Raw genomic sequence first — 13,495 nt, forward strand, 5'->3', positions numbered from 1 at the left:
ACAAAGGGCTAGAGAGGAGGAACCAACTGGAATATTTGGAAGGTGAGATTGGGAGGGGCTTGGTGACTCACTGGATGCCACTTAACTAGCCCAGGCGGTTAGCCCTTGAAAGCCCTGCCTCAAAGCCACATGGTAGGGAGCCTGGAGACCTGCCCCACAAGGTAGTGGGCTACATCTAAAGAAGAAGCCAAGGCCATGAATAACCTGAAGCCCCCAGAAGCGAAGAGGAAGATGCAACATGTTACATGGCCATGAAGGAAAATTTCCAAAAATGTAAATATAACCGTAGTTTTTAAACAAGTTCACATATATTCACAAGATGTATGGAAAGCTTGATTATTTTGAAATTTTCCTAAGAGGTTTAAAATTAGATTCAAGAAAACAAAGTCTTTTTCTGCCCTCCTCCCTTCCTTTAAAAGAAAAGAAGAAAAAAAAAAGAAAAGCCTTTATTCCTTGATTAGGAAAGAATAGCTTTTTTCTTTCTTTCTTTCTTTTAAATATCAGTGCTTCTGAATCACCTGGGGATCTTGTTAAAATACAAAGCATGATTTAGTAGATCTGAGGTGGGGTCTGGGATTCTGCATTTCTTTCAAGCTCCCAGGTAATGCTGGTACTGCTGGACCACATTTTGAGTAGGAAACTGAAGCTCAAATAGTCAGCATACTTGTCCAAGATTACATGGTTAGGATGAGGTCCCAGATTTCTGGGCTCCCAACCTTTGTACCAGGCCACACTGCCACTTCCCCTCTGGGTAGAGCCTGTTGCTAGTCATTGCTTGTTTGAATGGAGACACAGATCCTAGAAGGATGCTCCAGGGATTAAGGACCTGAGGATTTGGGTGGGGGCAGAGGGACCTGTGACAACCAGAGGGAAGGATTACAGAAAGAGTTTACTAAGAATAAAAGAGGGAGTACAATGGTGGTGGCACAGGAGGCTCAAGGTATAAAGCCAGCATCAGCAGGGGCCAAGTGGGGCAGGGCCTTGAGGGCCACAGCAACAAGTTTGAACCAGATACCACAGGCTTTGTGGGCTCAACAGAGAATTTAAACAAAGAAGCACCATGATCAGCAACAGGATGGGCCTATGAACTGGTTGTAGTTCAGAGAGTATCGGTGTGGACGGAGGAGTGGGTTAAGCCCTGCAGACAGGGAGGCTGGCCAGGAGGCTGCTGCAGTGGTCTAGGTGAGCAATAATAGTGAGGTGCCAGGGAAGTGGCAGTGGGAATGAAGAGTAGTGAACAGATTTGGGCTCCAACTGACAGGACCGAACGACTGGATATGGGGTATGGAGGAGGAGGCAAGATGCCAGTTTCTGACCTGGGCATGCAGGTGGATGGTGAGGTCATCCCCTGAGATGGGGAGCCAGGGGAGCTGCTGGCTGGGGGAAGAGGGTGGCTTGGTATGAGGCAGACTGGGTGTGGAGTGCCTGTGAGGTATCTAACAGGGGAAGTCTAGGGAAAGCTGAGCCATGGATCTGATGGTTAAGACCTTACAATGCTGTCCTGGCCAGGTAGCTCAGTTGGTTAGAGCGCCATCCTGATGCACCAAGGTTGTGGGTTCGATCCCCAGTCTGGGAACATACAAGAATCTACCAGTGAATGCATATATAAGTGAAGCAACAAATCAATATCTCTCTCTTTCTCCCTCCACCCCCCTCAAAATCAATTTTTAAAAAATAAATAAAAAGACCTCACAATGCTGGCCAGGCTTCAGACACCATCTAGTTCAACATACCTGCTCCATCCCCACTTTACAGATGAGAAAACCGAGCCCAGAGAAGTGAAGGGACAGGAAGCAGCTGGTGTAGTTGAAAAGCTTTGAGACAAACATGCTTATAAATCTTAATTCCGCTAATAATCTCTGTGTGATCTTGGATAATTTACTTACTATCTCTGAACTTCAGGTCCTATCTCACAAGATTACTGGAAAGGTTAAATGAGCTCCTCCTGCACTGAAGTGCTTGGCTCAGGGTCTGGGGCTCCAATGCCCAAGGGACACTGAGGATTGGCCAGGCCCCAGGCCTGCAGGAACCTAAGGGCAGCAGGACTCAGCAGGAAAAAGCCTGACTGCTCTGCTTTGCTCTGTCTATTCCACCGACAGGTCCAGAACATCAGCCTGCGGGAAGGGGAGACGGTGACTGTGGAGGGCTTGGGGGGACCTGACCCGCTGCCCCTGGCCAACCAGTCTTTCCTGCTGAGGGGCCAAGTCATCCGCAGCCCCACCCACCAAGCAGCCCTGAGGTTCCAGAGCCTCCCACCACCTACAGGGCCTGGTACCTTCCATTTCCACTACCAAGGTAGGCCCAGGCAGCAGAGGAAGAACCAGCTCAGGCTGGCTGCCCTCCTGGGGTCTCTGGTGCCATTACAACATGGCAGGGCCGGGAGGGGGAGACAGGGAAAGGCCAGTAACATACAGCACAGGTGCCTGGTGAAGCTGTATACAACTGGAGGTGAGTATTGCACATCTGGCACCTCCAGAACCTTCCCTCCTCCATGTACCACCCTGCAGAGAACAGGTCTTGAAGGGAGACTGACATAGGATTGGGTAACCCCCAGGTGTGCCTACTGCCACTCATTCATTCACTCATTCATTCAGTATACTTTTCCTAGGCATCTGCTCTTTGCCAAGCCTGTACTGGACACTGGCAATATCAAGGTGAACCAGCCAAATCCTTGCCCTCAAGGAGTTCAAAATCTCGGGGGAAGCAGATACTTAAATAGGCAATAATGTTATAAGCCCTCTCCCTTGCAAAGGGATCAAGGTCAAGGGGCTTCACAACGACCATGTGGAGGTACTTAGCTACCAACCTCACCTTCCTGAACTGCATAACCCTCCCTAGACCTGGCCCATGCCCCAGTCAGTTCAGAACACCTCTGGAAATAGGGCAGTGGAATTATGTAATGGTTAAATCACAGGTTCAGAAGATGGGCAGATCTGTGTTTGGATCTCCTCTCCACTGGCTGTTGACCTTAGACAGTTCATTTGACCTCTTTACCCCTCCTTTTCCTCTGCTATAAGATGAGACCAAAACACTCCTCGAAGTCATGGTAAGGATTAAACAAAATGGTGCATGTCCAGTGCTTAGCACATGCTCCATGAAGGAACCAGAAGCTAGTATTAAAGGGCTGGCCAGATGGGGACAGGAGAAGGGGCTTGGGACTGTGCTTCTTCCCCATCAGCATCTCTCCTGGCCCCTCCCTCCCCAAGCAGTCTTCTTGATCCCCTGCACTGCTGCAACAGGGTAACCAGTTCGGATTGGGGAGTGCTAATGGGGAAATAATTGGTGTGAACAGTTACAGGATTGCCTTGAATTGTCATGGACCACTTCCACAGCCCTGTGGGGGCTGCAGCCTAGGGAGGAGGGCAGGCACTCCTCTGAAGATGCGGATGCTTGGAACCCACCTGAGGAGCATTCACCCCTTCCTGACCTCGCCACCCAAACTGGGGGAACAGTCTGGTGTGGCAGCAGGGAGTCTGGTGGTGGGCTGGCCAGGGGCTTGGCAGAGGCAAGAGGCTAGCTAAGGAAAGGGTGAGCATCTAGGCGGCCCAGTCAGCCTCCCTAATGGCTCATCAATCCTCCTAAGCAGCAGGCATAATTTCACGCCATGGTAACCTCTCTTGCTGCAAATTCCTTTGCACAAAACCCCGGACCTCCTCTCTGTTGGGCCAGACAAAGGTGGCTGAAAGGCAGCAAGTTAGAGGCCCTGACACGCAGAGCAGATCCCAAGGAGGGGCTAGGAGAGCTAGCCCAGTCCTGCTTCCTTCTCAGCTCCCAGAAGCCCTCCCCCTTCAGCCCAGTTTTTGTCAATGATCAGCTTTCCCTAATGAGTGTAATTCCCCTAATTATAGACTGTAATTAGCCCTGATCCCAGAGATGGGAACAGGAAGAGCATGTGCTCACACACGTGTCTCCCTGGGCTGGAGAAAAAGGGTGCCAGAAGAGGGGGTAAGGGACCCAGTACCAACACCCCTGTCGGACTTGTCCACGATAATGTTGGAAATCTCAAGGTTGGGGCCCCACGAGGGGTCATCTGCAGAACCAATTCCAGCTCCCCTCCCATAGCCTCAAGCAGGGTGAGGAGGCAGAGGACCCTGCCAGACATCCCCCTCTTCCCTGCTGAGCATTTCTGGCACCGGACTTGGCTCCAGAAACAGACACCAGGGAGAAAATAGCTCAACAGATTGCAGTGGTGCAGGCACTCCGGGAACGGTCGTCATGGCAACAGGAGGAAGCTCTTCTTGCAAAGTGACACTTTACCCACTATGGAATCTGGGGTCTTTATCATCTGCCCCTAGCTTCCTGCTCTCATCTCATCCCAGCCCAATTTCCTAATCTGTGAAACGGGGGGACCTCCCTTCCCAGAGTTGTGATAAGAACTCTCAGAGAAGATATAAGTACAAGTGACGAGCATGACATCTGGCTCAGGGCCTAGAACTCCCTGGGTATCACGCCCTCCCCTCCTGGTAAAGTGCCCCACACCCTTTTCCCCATCCCACCCTGGCCTAGGGTTTCTTCCCAGATCATTGTGAGTGGCTGCTCTGAACAGCCACCCAGGTCAGCCTTGTCTCTTACCCTCAGGTTTCTCTGACTCCTGAGCCCAGGTCTCTGCTTCACCTGAGGAAGCAGGTGGGAGAAGGGAGATGCAAAGCAAGTGGGTTCTAGAGCCAGGAGCTTCAAGTGCCCACTCTACCACTTACTGGCTGTGTGATCAGGGCAAGTCCCTCAGTCTCTCTAAACTTTAGCTTTCCTCATCTGAAAATGAATGAATAACCCCTACCTTGCCTGCCTTCCTCCCAACCACATTGTAGACATCAAGTAAGAAGAGTATGAAGACATTTTAGAAGCTGGAAGGTGCATTCTGGTGTGAGGTGCTTTTATTAATCAAGATTACAAACAGCAGGCTGGTGCATTCAGTGTTTGTTTTGTGCCAGGCACTGCACATCTGTCCTCTCATTTAACTTCTCACGTAACAACATTGTATGCAATACTCTAAATGGATGTGTAAACAAGGAAACAGGCACAGAGAAGTTAGGTAACTTGCCCAAGGTGGCACAGCAAGTGGAGGCACCTGTATTCAAACCCAGGCAGTCTGACCCCAGAGCCCACCTCCTAAGCCCTGCCCTGTACTGCCTGCTAATTACACTGGCCATTCTCTTAGTGCTCTGTGAGAAAGGGAAGAGTGGGTATCAACGTCCCCCTTTCACAGACCCGACTAAGGCCAGAACAGGGGAAAATTTCACAAAACTTGATTCTGGACCCTGGTCTGCCCAGAGGCAGCTCCTTTTTCTATTCACACAAAGGCCCACAGAGGCCTGCAGAGTCCCTGCCTGGTGTCACCCCATTACCCCAAGAACTAGGAGTGGTCTAAACAGTCCCCATCCCTCCCACCATGCCCAACGGTCTTCAGACTCTAGCCCAAGCCTTCTCTCAGCCTCTTTCCTTGACCCCTCCGTGTCTTCCTCCCCAACTCTCAGACCCAAGCCCTGACCCCATTTTAGCTACCACCCCAGCTTGGCCCCAAGTTGGGATGGCCAGGTTGTTTTGTAGGATTTGCTGCCACCATTCGGTTATACTTGGTATGACAATTCCAAAAGCCACCGAGTTTCCCGGAGCAACTTGTCCCTCCCCCACTTCCCTGAGGGCATGCCTTGCCTCCTCACCCTTGCCCATCCTGTCTTTTAAAAAGTCCACTGCCCTTGCCATCAAGCTTTTTAGCATTTCTCAATGAACACTGGGAAAGCTTTTACTGTCTGGCTTCAATCTTTCCTGCTGCAATTCATATTTGTCTCCTAAAGGAAAAACAATATAAATGCTTTACATCAGTATAGGCTTTTACTATTTCAAGTGCTTTCACACCTACAAGTCTTTCAATAACATTTTTTGAAGATGTACTATCATCTGGATTCCAGGGATACCAAGCTGAATAAAACACTATCCCATTTATTCTCATAATAACCCTGTAGGTGGGCTGGCATTTTAAACCTCACTTAACAAATGAGGAAACTGGGACACCGACAGGCTAAGTAACCTGCCTAAAGTGTTAGAAACCTTGGGCCACAGCCCAAGCTACGGAGCCCAGGCTGCTGGAAATATCACAGGCACCTTTTGGGGAAGGGATCAGTTTCTTTTCTGGAACTCCTGATGCTTCCCCTGGCCCCAAGTGACACCGCTAGGCAGGCTGGGGCAGACCCCTTTTGCCCTGGCTATGACTCAACAACCCGCTCAACACACATACACACATACATACACACAACGTCAACCTTCTCTCTCTGCAGCCTATCTCCTGAGCTGCCACTTTCCCCGACGTCCAGCTTATGGAGCTGTGACTGTCACTAGCCTCCACCCAGGAGGCAGCGCCCGCTTCCGTTGTGCCACTGGCTACCAGCTGAGGGGTGTCAGGCTTCTTACCTGTCTCAACGCCACCCAGCCCTTCTGGGATTCCCAGGAGCCTACCTGCATCGGTAAGTGGCCCCAAGGGACTCAGTGCTGAACAGGGGAGTAAGGTGGGGGGCTAATCTCTGCTCTCTGTTGCTACATAGCACCTTCACAGGCCCTCCATAAGGAAGCCAGAAAATGGCTACACACCTCAGTGGCATTCATTCAACCCACACTTAGTGAGCACCTACTAAACAGAGGCACCATAGATATACAGAGCTGAATTAAACAGGGAGCATGGCCTCAAAGAACCCACCCTTCAGGAGGTGGGGGAAGAAGAAAGCACTGTCGGCAACTCTCACAGCAGGGAGTAAAAAGTACCAATGAAGAGACCTAAGTGACCTGGGAGAAGAGAAAGCAATCATCCTTAGTTGGGCATTTACAAGGCTTCCTGGAGGAAGTGGCACTGAAGGCTTGACATTTCAGTGGAACAGTGTGAGCAGTGACACAGAGGCGAGGTAAGGGAGTATTTAAGGGACAGACAAGACAGCCAGATTTGGCTGAGGCCTGAGACTTGAGAAAGGGACAGTGGGAAGGTCTTGAATACCAGGGTGGGTAACTATTTTAAGTTTTTGGAGAGGAGATAGAGGAACTCAGAACTATTCCTCAGGAAAGCCAGTCAGGTGGTGTCCGGCAGCTGGGAGGCCAGCAAGGCAAGTGGGGTTGAACTTAGAGACTTTGGGAATAGAGGAGAGAAGAGGTTCCAGAGACGCTGATGAGAGAAAGGAGGAGAGTGGAAGGAGACTCCCAAGTTCTGGCCACAGGTGACAGGAGTCTGGATCGCTGCCGGTGGCTTGCCGGCAGAAGAAAGATGGAGTGTTCGGTTTGCAATATGAAAGGCAGCTTGGGCTTTTTTTCCTTTCTTTTCCTTTTTTTAGCTTGGGCTTTTGAACCTTGTTTCATTCTGTACACTCTTCCTGGGTGCCAGGCACAAGCAGAGGTGAATGAGCCAGACGTGGGCTGGGCCCCAGGGAGCTCCGTCTAGTGAGCCCAGCAAGCAGCTCAGCACGTTCAGGGCAGACAGTGCTGTGATGGGACGAACTCGGGGTGCATGGGGATCCACGGGAAGGCGAACTGCTCCAAAATGAGGGAGGAGTCCAAGAAAGCCTCCCAAGGAGATGACATGGAAGGATTACAAGAATGTTAGCCCAGGGAAGTGGAGTGGATTCCTGGAACAGCACATGCAGAGGTGTGGAAGCACGAAGCATGGTGAAGTGTGCCTAAAGGAGAGGGTTTATGGGGAGAGGCTGAGGCCAAGTCGAGAGTCAGGTCCATAAAGGGCTGGAATGCCACCTGAGCTTAGACTCTATGCGGTGGGGGGGTCACAGGGAACCACTGAGGAATTTAAGTGTAAGACAGGGCATGATCAGATCTGAAGGGCATTCCATTCTGACAATAAGCAGAAGAGGTCTGCCCTCTCTGTATGGAAGCAAAGAAGAAATTCCCCACAACCCCCTCCCCAGGAAGTTTATTAGGTTAAAATATTCTGCTGTCCTAAACATTTGGAGACAAAGGCAGTGTCTCGGTAGCCGGGTCCGAGAGCTGGCAGGATCTAAAGCTGTATGTCCAGGAGAGGAAAATGCTGCCTGGAACCAGCCATACTCCTCTTGCTTAAGACCATTTCACTGGCCCCACTTAACTGCCAGGAGTCTGGCCATCTAACTCAGCAGTCCCCAGTGATGGGGACAAGTGAGCTGCTCAGTCTCTCCTTAGAAAAGTGGACAAGTCCAGGCCAGAGAAGGCAGTGCTGGAAAGGCCCTAAAGGGTCAGCCCAGGAATGACAGTGGCAGTGATGCTATTTCAGAAAGTGTTTGAGGCCATCACCTGGCTAGTCGTGTCTGCTCAGGGCACAACTTGGAGGTAAATGGCATGCACGCCATGTTTGTCAGCCCTGATCTAGCCCTACTCTTTTTTACATTCATTCAATCATTTTATTCAACAAGTTCTGAAAACCAACTCTATGCCTGGCCTGGAAAGACTGGTCCTTGCCCCAGGGGATCCTAGTTAAGGGACATACCCAAACGATAACTGGTTTTAGGAAGTGGCATGAGGTAGAAGTAGCAGATACACCCAAGAAGGTTGGAGCCCTGGATAAAAGGCTTTAATAGAGTAAACCTGGGGGAAGTCTGGGACAGCCTCCCAGAGGAGTCAGCAGAGAGGGAAAGCTACTGATGCAGGGCCACACAGCTAGGTCATGGCAGATCTACCAGTCAAGGGAGTTGCACATGAATAGTCCCAGAGGTGTGAAAGGTTAGGAGGTAGATTCTGGAGTCCAGGCTGCCTGGAGCTGCAGTGTCACAGGGTCAAAGGATTGACCTTCAGCACCACGAACGCATAGATCCCTGCTGCCCCATGCATAGGGTACAGAGCTGGGAAAGGCAGGAAAGCTTGTTAGGCTGCTAGGATCCAGTCAGGGGCCCAGCCCACAGTTCTGCCCCTGTCTCCCAGCTGCCTGCGGTGGAGTGATCCGCAATGCCACCACTGGCCGCATTGTCTCTCCTGGCTTCCCGGGCAACTACAGCAACAACCTCACCTGCCACTGGCTGCTTGAGGCTCCTGAGAGCCAGCGACTGCACTTACACTTTGAGAAGGTTTCCCTGGCAGAGGATGATGACAGGTGAGGGGATGTCCTGGAGGGATGGGAGTGCCTGGCTTGGTAATACCCTGCTGGGGGGACAGTACAGAGGCTTGGGCTACACCCCACCTGGGTCACCACCCAGCTGCCACTCTACTGACCCAGGCTCATCATCCGAAATGGGGACAACGTGGAGGCCCCGCCCGTGTACGATTCCTATGAGGTGGAGTACTTGCCCATTGAGGGTCTGCTCAGCTCTGGCCGACACTTCTTTGTGGAGCTCAGCACTGACAGCAGCGGGGCAGCTGCAGGCATGGCCCTGCGTTATGAGGGTGAGCCTGATGGGGCCTAACCAGGGGTGAGGGGCTAGAGCAGGGACTTGGGCCTAGGGTCTCTTCTCTCACACTCTCCCCCTCCACTCCATCATCACTCCTTCCAACTCATCCCTTGCTCACCTGGAACTGAGGCCCTCTCTCCCCACCCCTCCCCTCAAGTCCAGGATTCCTACCCCATCTGCAGGAGACCCCTGCCTGACCCAGGCCCTCTGGTCCAAGTGAATGAATTCTCTAGAATTTAAAGAGCAAAAAAGGCTCCAATTCTTAGGGAAGGAGAATTGCTCCAAAAGACATTCTAGAACCACTCATGCATGCATGCATCAATTCATTCAGAATATTTATTGAGTGTCCTCTGTGTACTAAGCACAAAACTAGGTGCTGAAAATAAAAGGTGATCAAGACAGCCTCCTGAGCATAATGGGGATGGGTGCTCTGGGCTGTTCCTGCCCCTGCTCCAAGCCCAGGACATACATTTGTAGTCAGAATGAGAAAAGCCCTGGGCAGGGAAGTAGGAGGACATTTGCCCCCGTGTTTGCCCCAGTCAAGGCTGAGCTGGGCTGGGCCCTGTGGTTTACAGCTTTCCAGCAGGGCCATTGCTATGAGCCCTTTGTCAAATACGGCAACTTCAGCAGCAGCGCACCCTCCTACCCTGTGGGTACCACCGTGGAGTTCAGCTGCGACCCTGGTTATACCCTCGAGCAAGGCTCCATCATCATTGAGTGTGTTGACCCCCATGACCCTCAGTGGAATGAGACAGAGCCAGCCTGCCGAGGTCAGTAGGCACCAGCAGATGGGACTGCCAAGGGCAGGGAGCAGGGTGGGCACCAAGGAGCCAGCCACAGAGCCTGGGGCCACAGGGACTCAGTGGCAAGTATCATTTAAGCTTCCCCCTGAGGAAGAGGTGGGGACTCCCAGCAATGGGTAGGCACTCCTGTGGGCAGACGGCAGCCCCAGGACATGGCACTGGGGGGAACGCGGAGGGGACGTGCCTCCCGGGCCTCCCCTGCCTTCCAGCTGTGTGCAGTGGGGAGATCACAGACTCGGCCGGCGTGGTGCTGTCCCCAAACTGGCCGGAGCCCTATGGCCGCGGGCAGGACTGCATCTGGGGTGTGCATGTGGAGGAGGACAAGCGCATCATGCTGGACGTCAGAGTGTAAGTGCCCACCAGGCGAGGCCAAGCCATCTCCTAAGCAACGGAGACATCTCTTGCCCAGCACATCCTGGGGTCCCTGGGCCCGCCCTTGTATGACAGTCCTCCTCCACAGGCTGCGCATAGGCCCTGGTGACGTACTTACCTTCTATGATGGGGACGACCTGACAGCCCGGGTCCTGGGCCAGTACTCCGGGCCCCGAGGCCACTTCAAGCTCTTTACTTCCATGGCTGATGTCACCATCCAGTTCCAGTCAGACCCTGGGACCTCAGCAGTGGGCTACCAGCAGGGCTTTGTCATCCACTTCTTTGGTGAGTTTGTCCCTGCCCCACCCCGTGCATGAGGGAGAAGAGATGCCAGAATGCAGACCCCAAAACATGGCAAGTCAGAGAGGCCAGGGCAATGAGGTGCCTGAGGGCTCTTATCTGACAAGGGAAAACGGAAAACTCTCCAGGTATCACCTGAGGCTAGTCTTGTTCGCTGTCTTACCCCAGGGCCCAGCAGGAGAAAGGGAGCCTTCTGTTGCAGGAGAGGGGTTTGGTAGGCAGCAGGAAGAACTTCATAACAAAAATAGGGAGATAAGGAAAGGTATTCGATTCTACCTTTCTGATAATCTTTAACAGAAGTGACATTTCCCCCACTTTACCCGGCCCCTATCAGGACTGAGAAAATGGCCAACATGTATTTGAAAGTAAGGTCAAAGCCTAGATGATAAACCAGGAATTTAGGAGACAGAGTCATGTCAGAGACAAGTAAGGAGGGGCCCTTGTGTGGGGAGAATGAATCGCTCTCTTGCCCAGGCCAGGCCCAGGCCAAATTGGTAGGAGCCGAGTGTCCTCAGGGGAAGGGAGGCTAGCATAGTTGCTTTGGTGCTGGCTGAGGGTCTGCATATTTTTGCCCCTGTGCCCCTAGAGGTACCCCGCAATGACACATGTCCAGAGCTGCCTGAGATCCCCAACGGCTGGAAGAGCCCGTCACAGCCTGAGCTGGTGCATGGCACTGTCGTCACTTACCAGTGCTACCCTGGCTACCAGGTGGTGGGATCCAGTGTCCTTATGTGCCAGTGGGACCTAACCTGGAGCGAGGACCTGCCCTCCTGCCAGAGGGGTGAGTGCACCTGTTCCCCATATGCCCCTCCCCAATGAAACCTACAAGCCTCTCTCTTGGACTATAAACCTGACTCCCAACTATTATTAGCTGGTATCCTTGAAGTTCCTTCACCTCTCATAACCTCAGTCTTCTCATCTGTGAAATGAAACAATACCTTTCCATAGGGTTATCTACCAAGTTCTCCAAGTATTTCATTCCTGGTAGATGGCCAATCAGTTTGTTGACTCCCATGGATTGGAAGGGGACAGATGAGGGGATACACCAGCAAAATCATAGTGACAGATAAGTAGAGGGTAGAGCTACCTGGCATAAAGATGTTGGCTGCCTGGAACAAAGCCAGGGTGGACTGGCTTTTGTTGAGTTCTACTTGAGCTACTTCTTCCCCATCACCTCCCACCCATAGTGACTTCTTGCCATGACCCTGGGGATGTGGAACACAGCCGACGCCTCATATCTAGCCCCAAGTTTCCTGTGGGGGCCACCGTGCAGTATATCTGTGACCAAGGTTTTGTGCTGACGGGTAGTGCCATCCTCACCTGCCATGACCGCCAAGCCAGCAGCCCCAAGTGGAGCGATCGGGCCCCCAAATGTCTCTGTAAGTGTCAAGTGGGTAAGAGGGGAGAGATGCTGCCTGGAGGCTAGGGCCGGGCACCCTCACTGGACTCTGCCTGCTTTGCAGTGGAACAACTCAGGCCATGCCATGGCCTCAGTGCCCCCGAGAATGGTGCCTGCAGTCCTGAAAAGCGGCTACACCCAGCGGGGGCTACTGTCCACTGCTCATGTGCCCCTGGCTATGTGTTGAAGGGTCAGGCCAGCATCAAGTGTGTACCTGGGCATCCCTCACATTGGAGTGACCCCCCGCCCATCTGTAGGGCTGGTGAGTGCTCTGTCACCCCGAAACCTCTGCCTGGCCCATAGGGCTGCTCTGGCAAATGTCAAATGTTGAAAACCAAAACCCCCTGTCCATGCCCCCTTCATGTTACCCTTGGTCTCCCCAGTCTCTGCCAGATTTTCCTGACCTGGTGACACCAAGACAAACACTGGGTGGGCTCTCCTTGGACAAATCCTCCCCATGATCAACCCACTCCCTGCCTTAGCGATTTGGCCTGTTGGGCTCACCCACTGCCCTTGGCCCTCCCCTCTTGTTCCAGCCTCTCTGGATGGGTTCTACAGCGGCCGCAGCTTGGATGGTGAGCCCCCATGCTTGAGGGCCAGGGAAGTAGTCTCTTCCACTGGTTCTCACAGCTCCCAGGCCATTAGGTTCCCCAAGGAGGGAGGGTAGAAAAAGAGAGAGGTTTGGGAAAAGCTCCTTCCCTAACCCCAGCCAGCTGGAAGGAGCTGGTGGCGGGATGCCCCTAGGCAGAGATAAGGGGCTGTGGGCTCTACGTGACAGGGACTCTGCCCCAATCCCACCCTCTGTGTTTTCAGTCGCCAAGGCACCTGCTGCCTCCAGCACCCTGGATGCTGCCCACATTGCAGCTGCCATCTTCCTGCCACTGGTGGCGATGGCACTCTTGGTGGGAGGTGTGTACCTCTACTTCTCCAGGTGAGTCTGGCTTCCATTCCTACCCTGCACACCTGACTCACTCCTTCCCAGCACTCTGGACTCACAGGCTTCTCTGTCCCACAGGCTCCAGGGGAAAAGCCCCCTGCAGCTTCCCCGAACACGGCCTCGCCCCTATGACCGAATCACCGTGGAGTCAGCATTTGACAATCCAACCTACGAGAATGGAGTAAGTACCCATGCCAGCCTTGACACCCTATCTAGGACCCAATTCTGTGCTCCCTTGGGCAGGCCCTATCAAGCCCTCTTGCACTTTCCCTTTTCCTTGGGAAGGTGGGTTACGGCTGGCAAACTTCATACAAGTTTCCAACTCCCAGCAGTCTCT

The 13,495-nt window shown here is 52.8% G+C and overlaps 1 protein-coding gene across 1 annotated transcript in view; it reads left to right on the forward strand.

Annotated features, from left to right (window-relative positions):
• The window catches only part of SEZ6 (seizure related 6 homolog), a 53,252-nt gene that overhangs the window by 39,716 nt on the left and 41 nt on the right, over positions 1-13,495 (forward strand). Inside the window, exons 5-17 of the mRNA XM_087826484.1 lie at positions 2,100-2,295; positions 6,276-6,461; positions 8,884-9,052; positions 9,176-9,342; positions 9,923-10,117; positions 10,360-10,498; positions 10,611-10,807; positions 11,409-11,603; positions 12,010-12,201; positions 12,286-12,483; positions 12,758-12,796; positions 13,035-13,152; positions 13,237-13,339. Of these exons, the coding sequence (XP_087682610.1) occupies positions 2,100-2,295; positions 6,276-6,461; positions 8,884-9,052; positions 9,176-9,342; positions 9,923-10,117; positions 10,360-10,498; positions 10,611-10,807; positions 11,409-11,603; positions 12,010-12,201; positions 12,286-12,483; positions 12,758-12,796; positions 13,035-13,152; positions 13,237-13,339 (2,094 nt within the window). The remainder of the gene's footprint in view (positions 1-2,099; positions 2,296-6,275; positions 6,462-8,883; positions 9,053-9,175; positions 9,343-9,922; positions 10,118-10,359; positions 10,499-10,610; positions 10,808-11,408; positions 11,604-12,009; positions 12,202-12,285; positions 12,484-12,757; positions 12,797-13,034; positions 13,153-13,236; positions 13,340-13,495) is intronic.

Source organism: Miniopterus natalensis, chromosome 17 (genome assembly GCF_054644295.1).
Source record: "Miniopterus natalensis isolate mMinNat1 chromosome 17, mMinNat1.hap1, whole genome shotgun sequence".
NCBI classification, from domain to species: Eukaryota; Metazoa; Chordata; class Mammalia; order Chiroptera; family Miniopteridae; genus Miniopterus; species Miniopterus natalensis.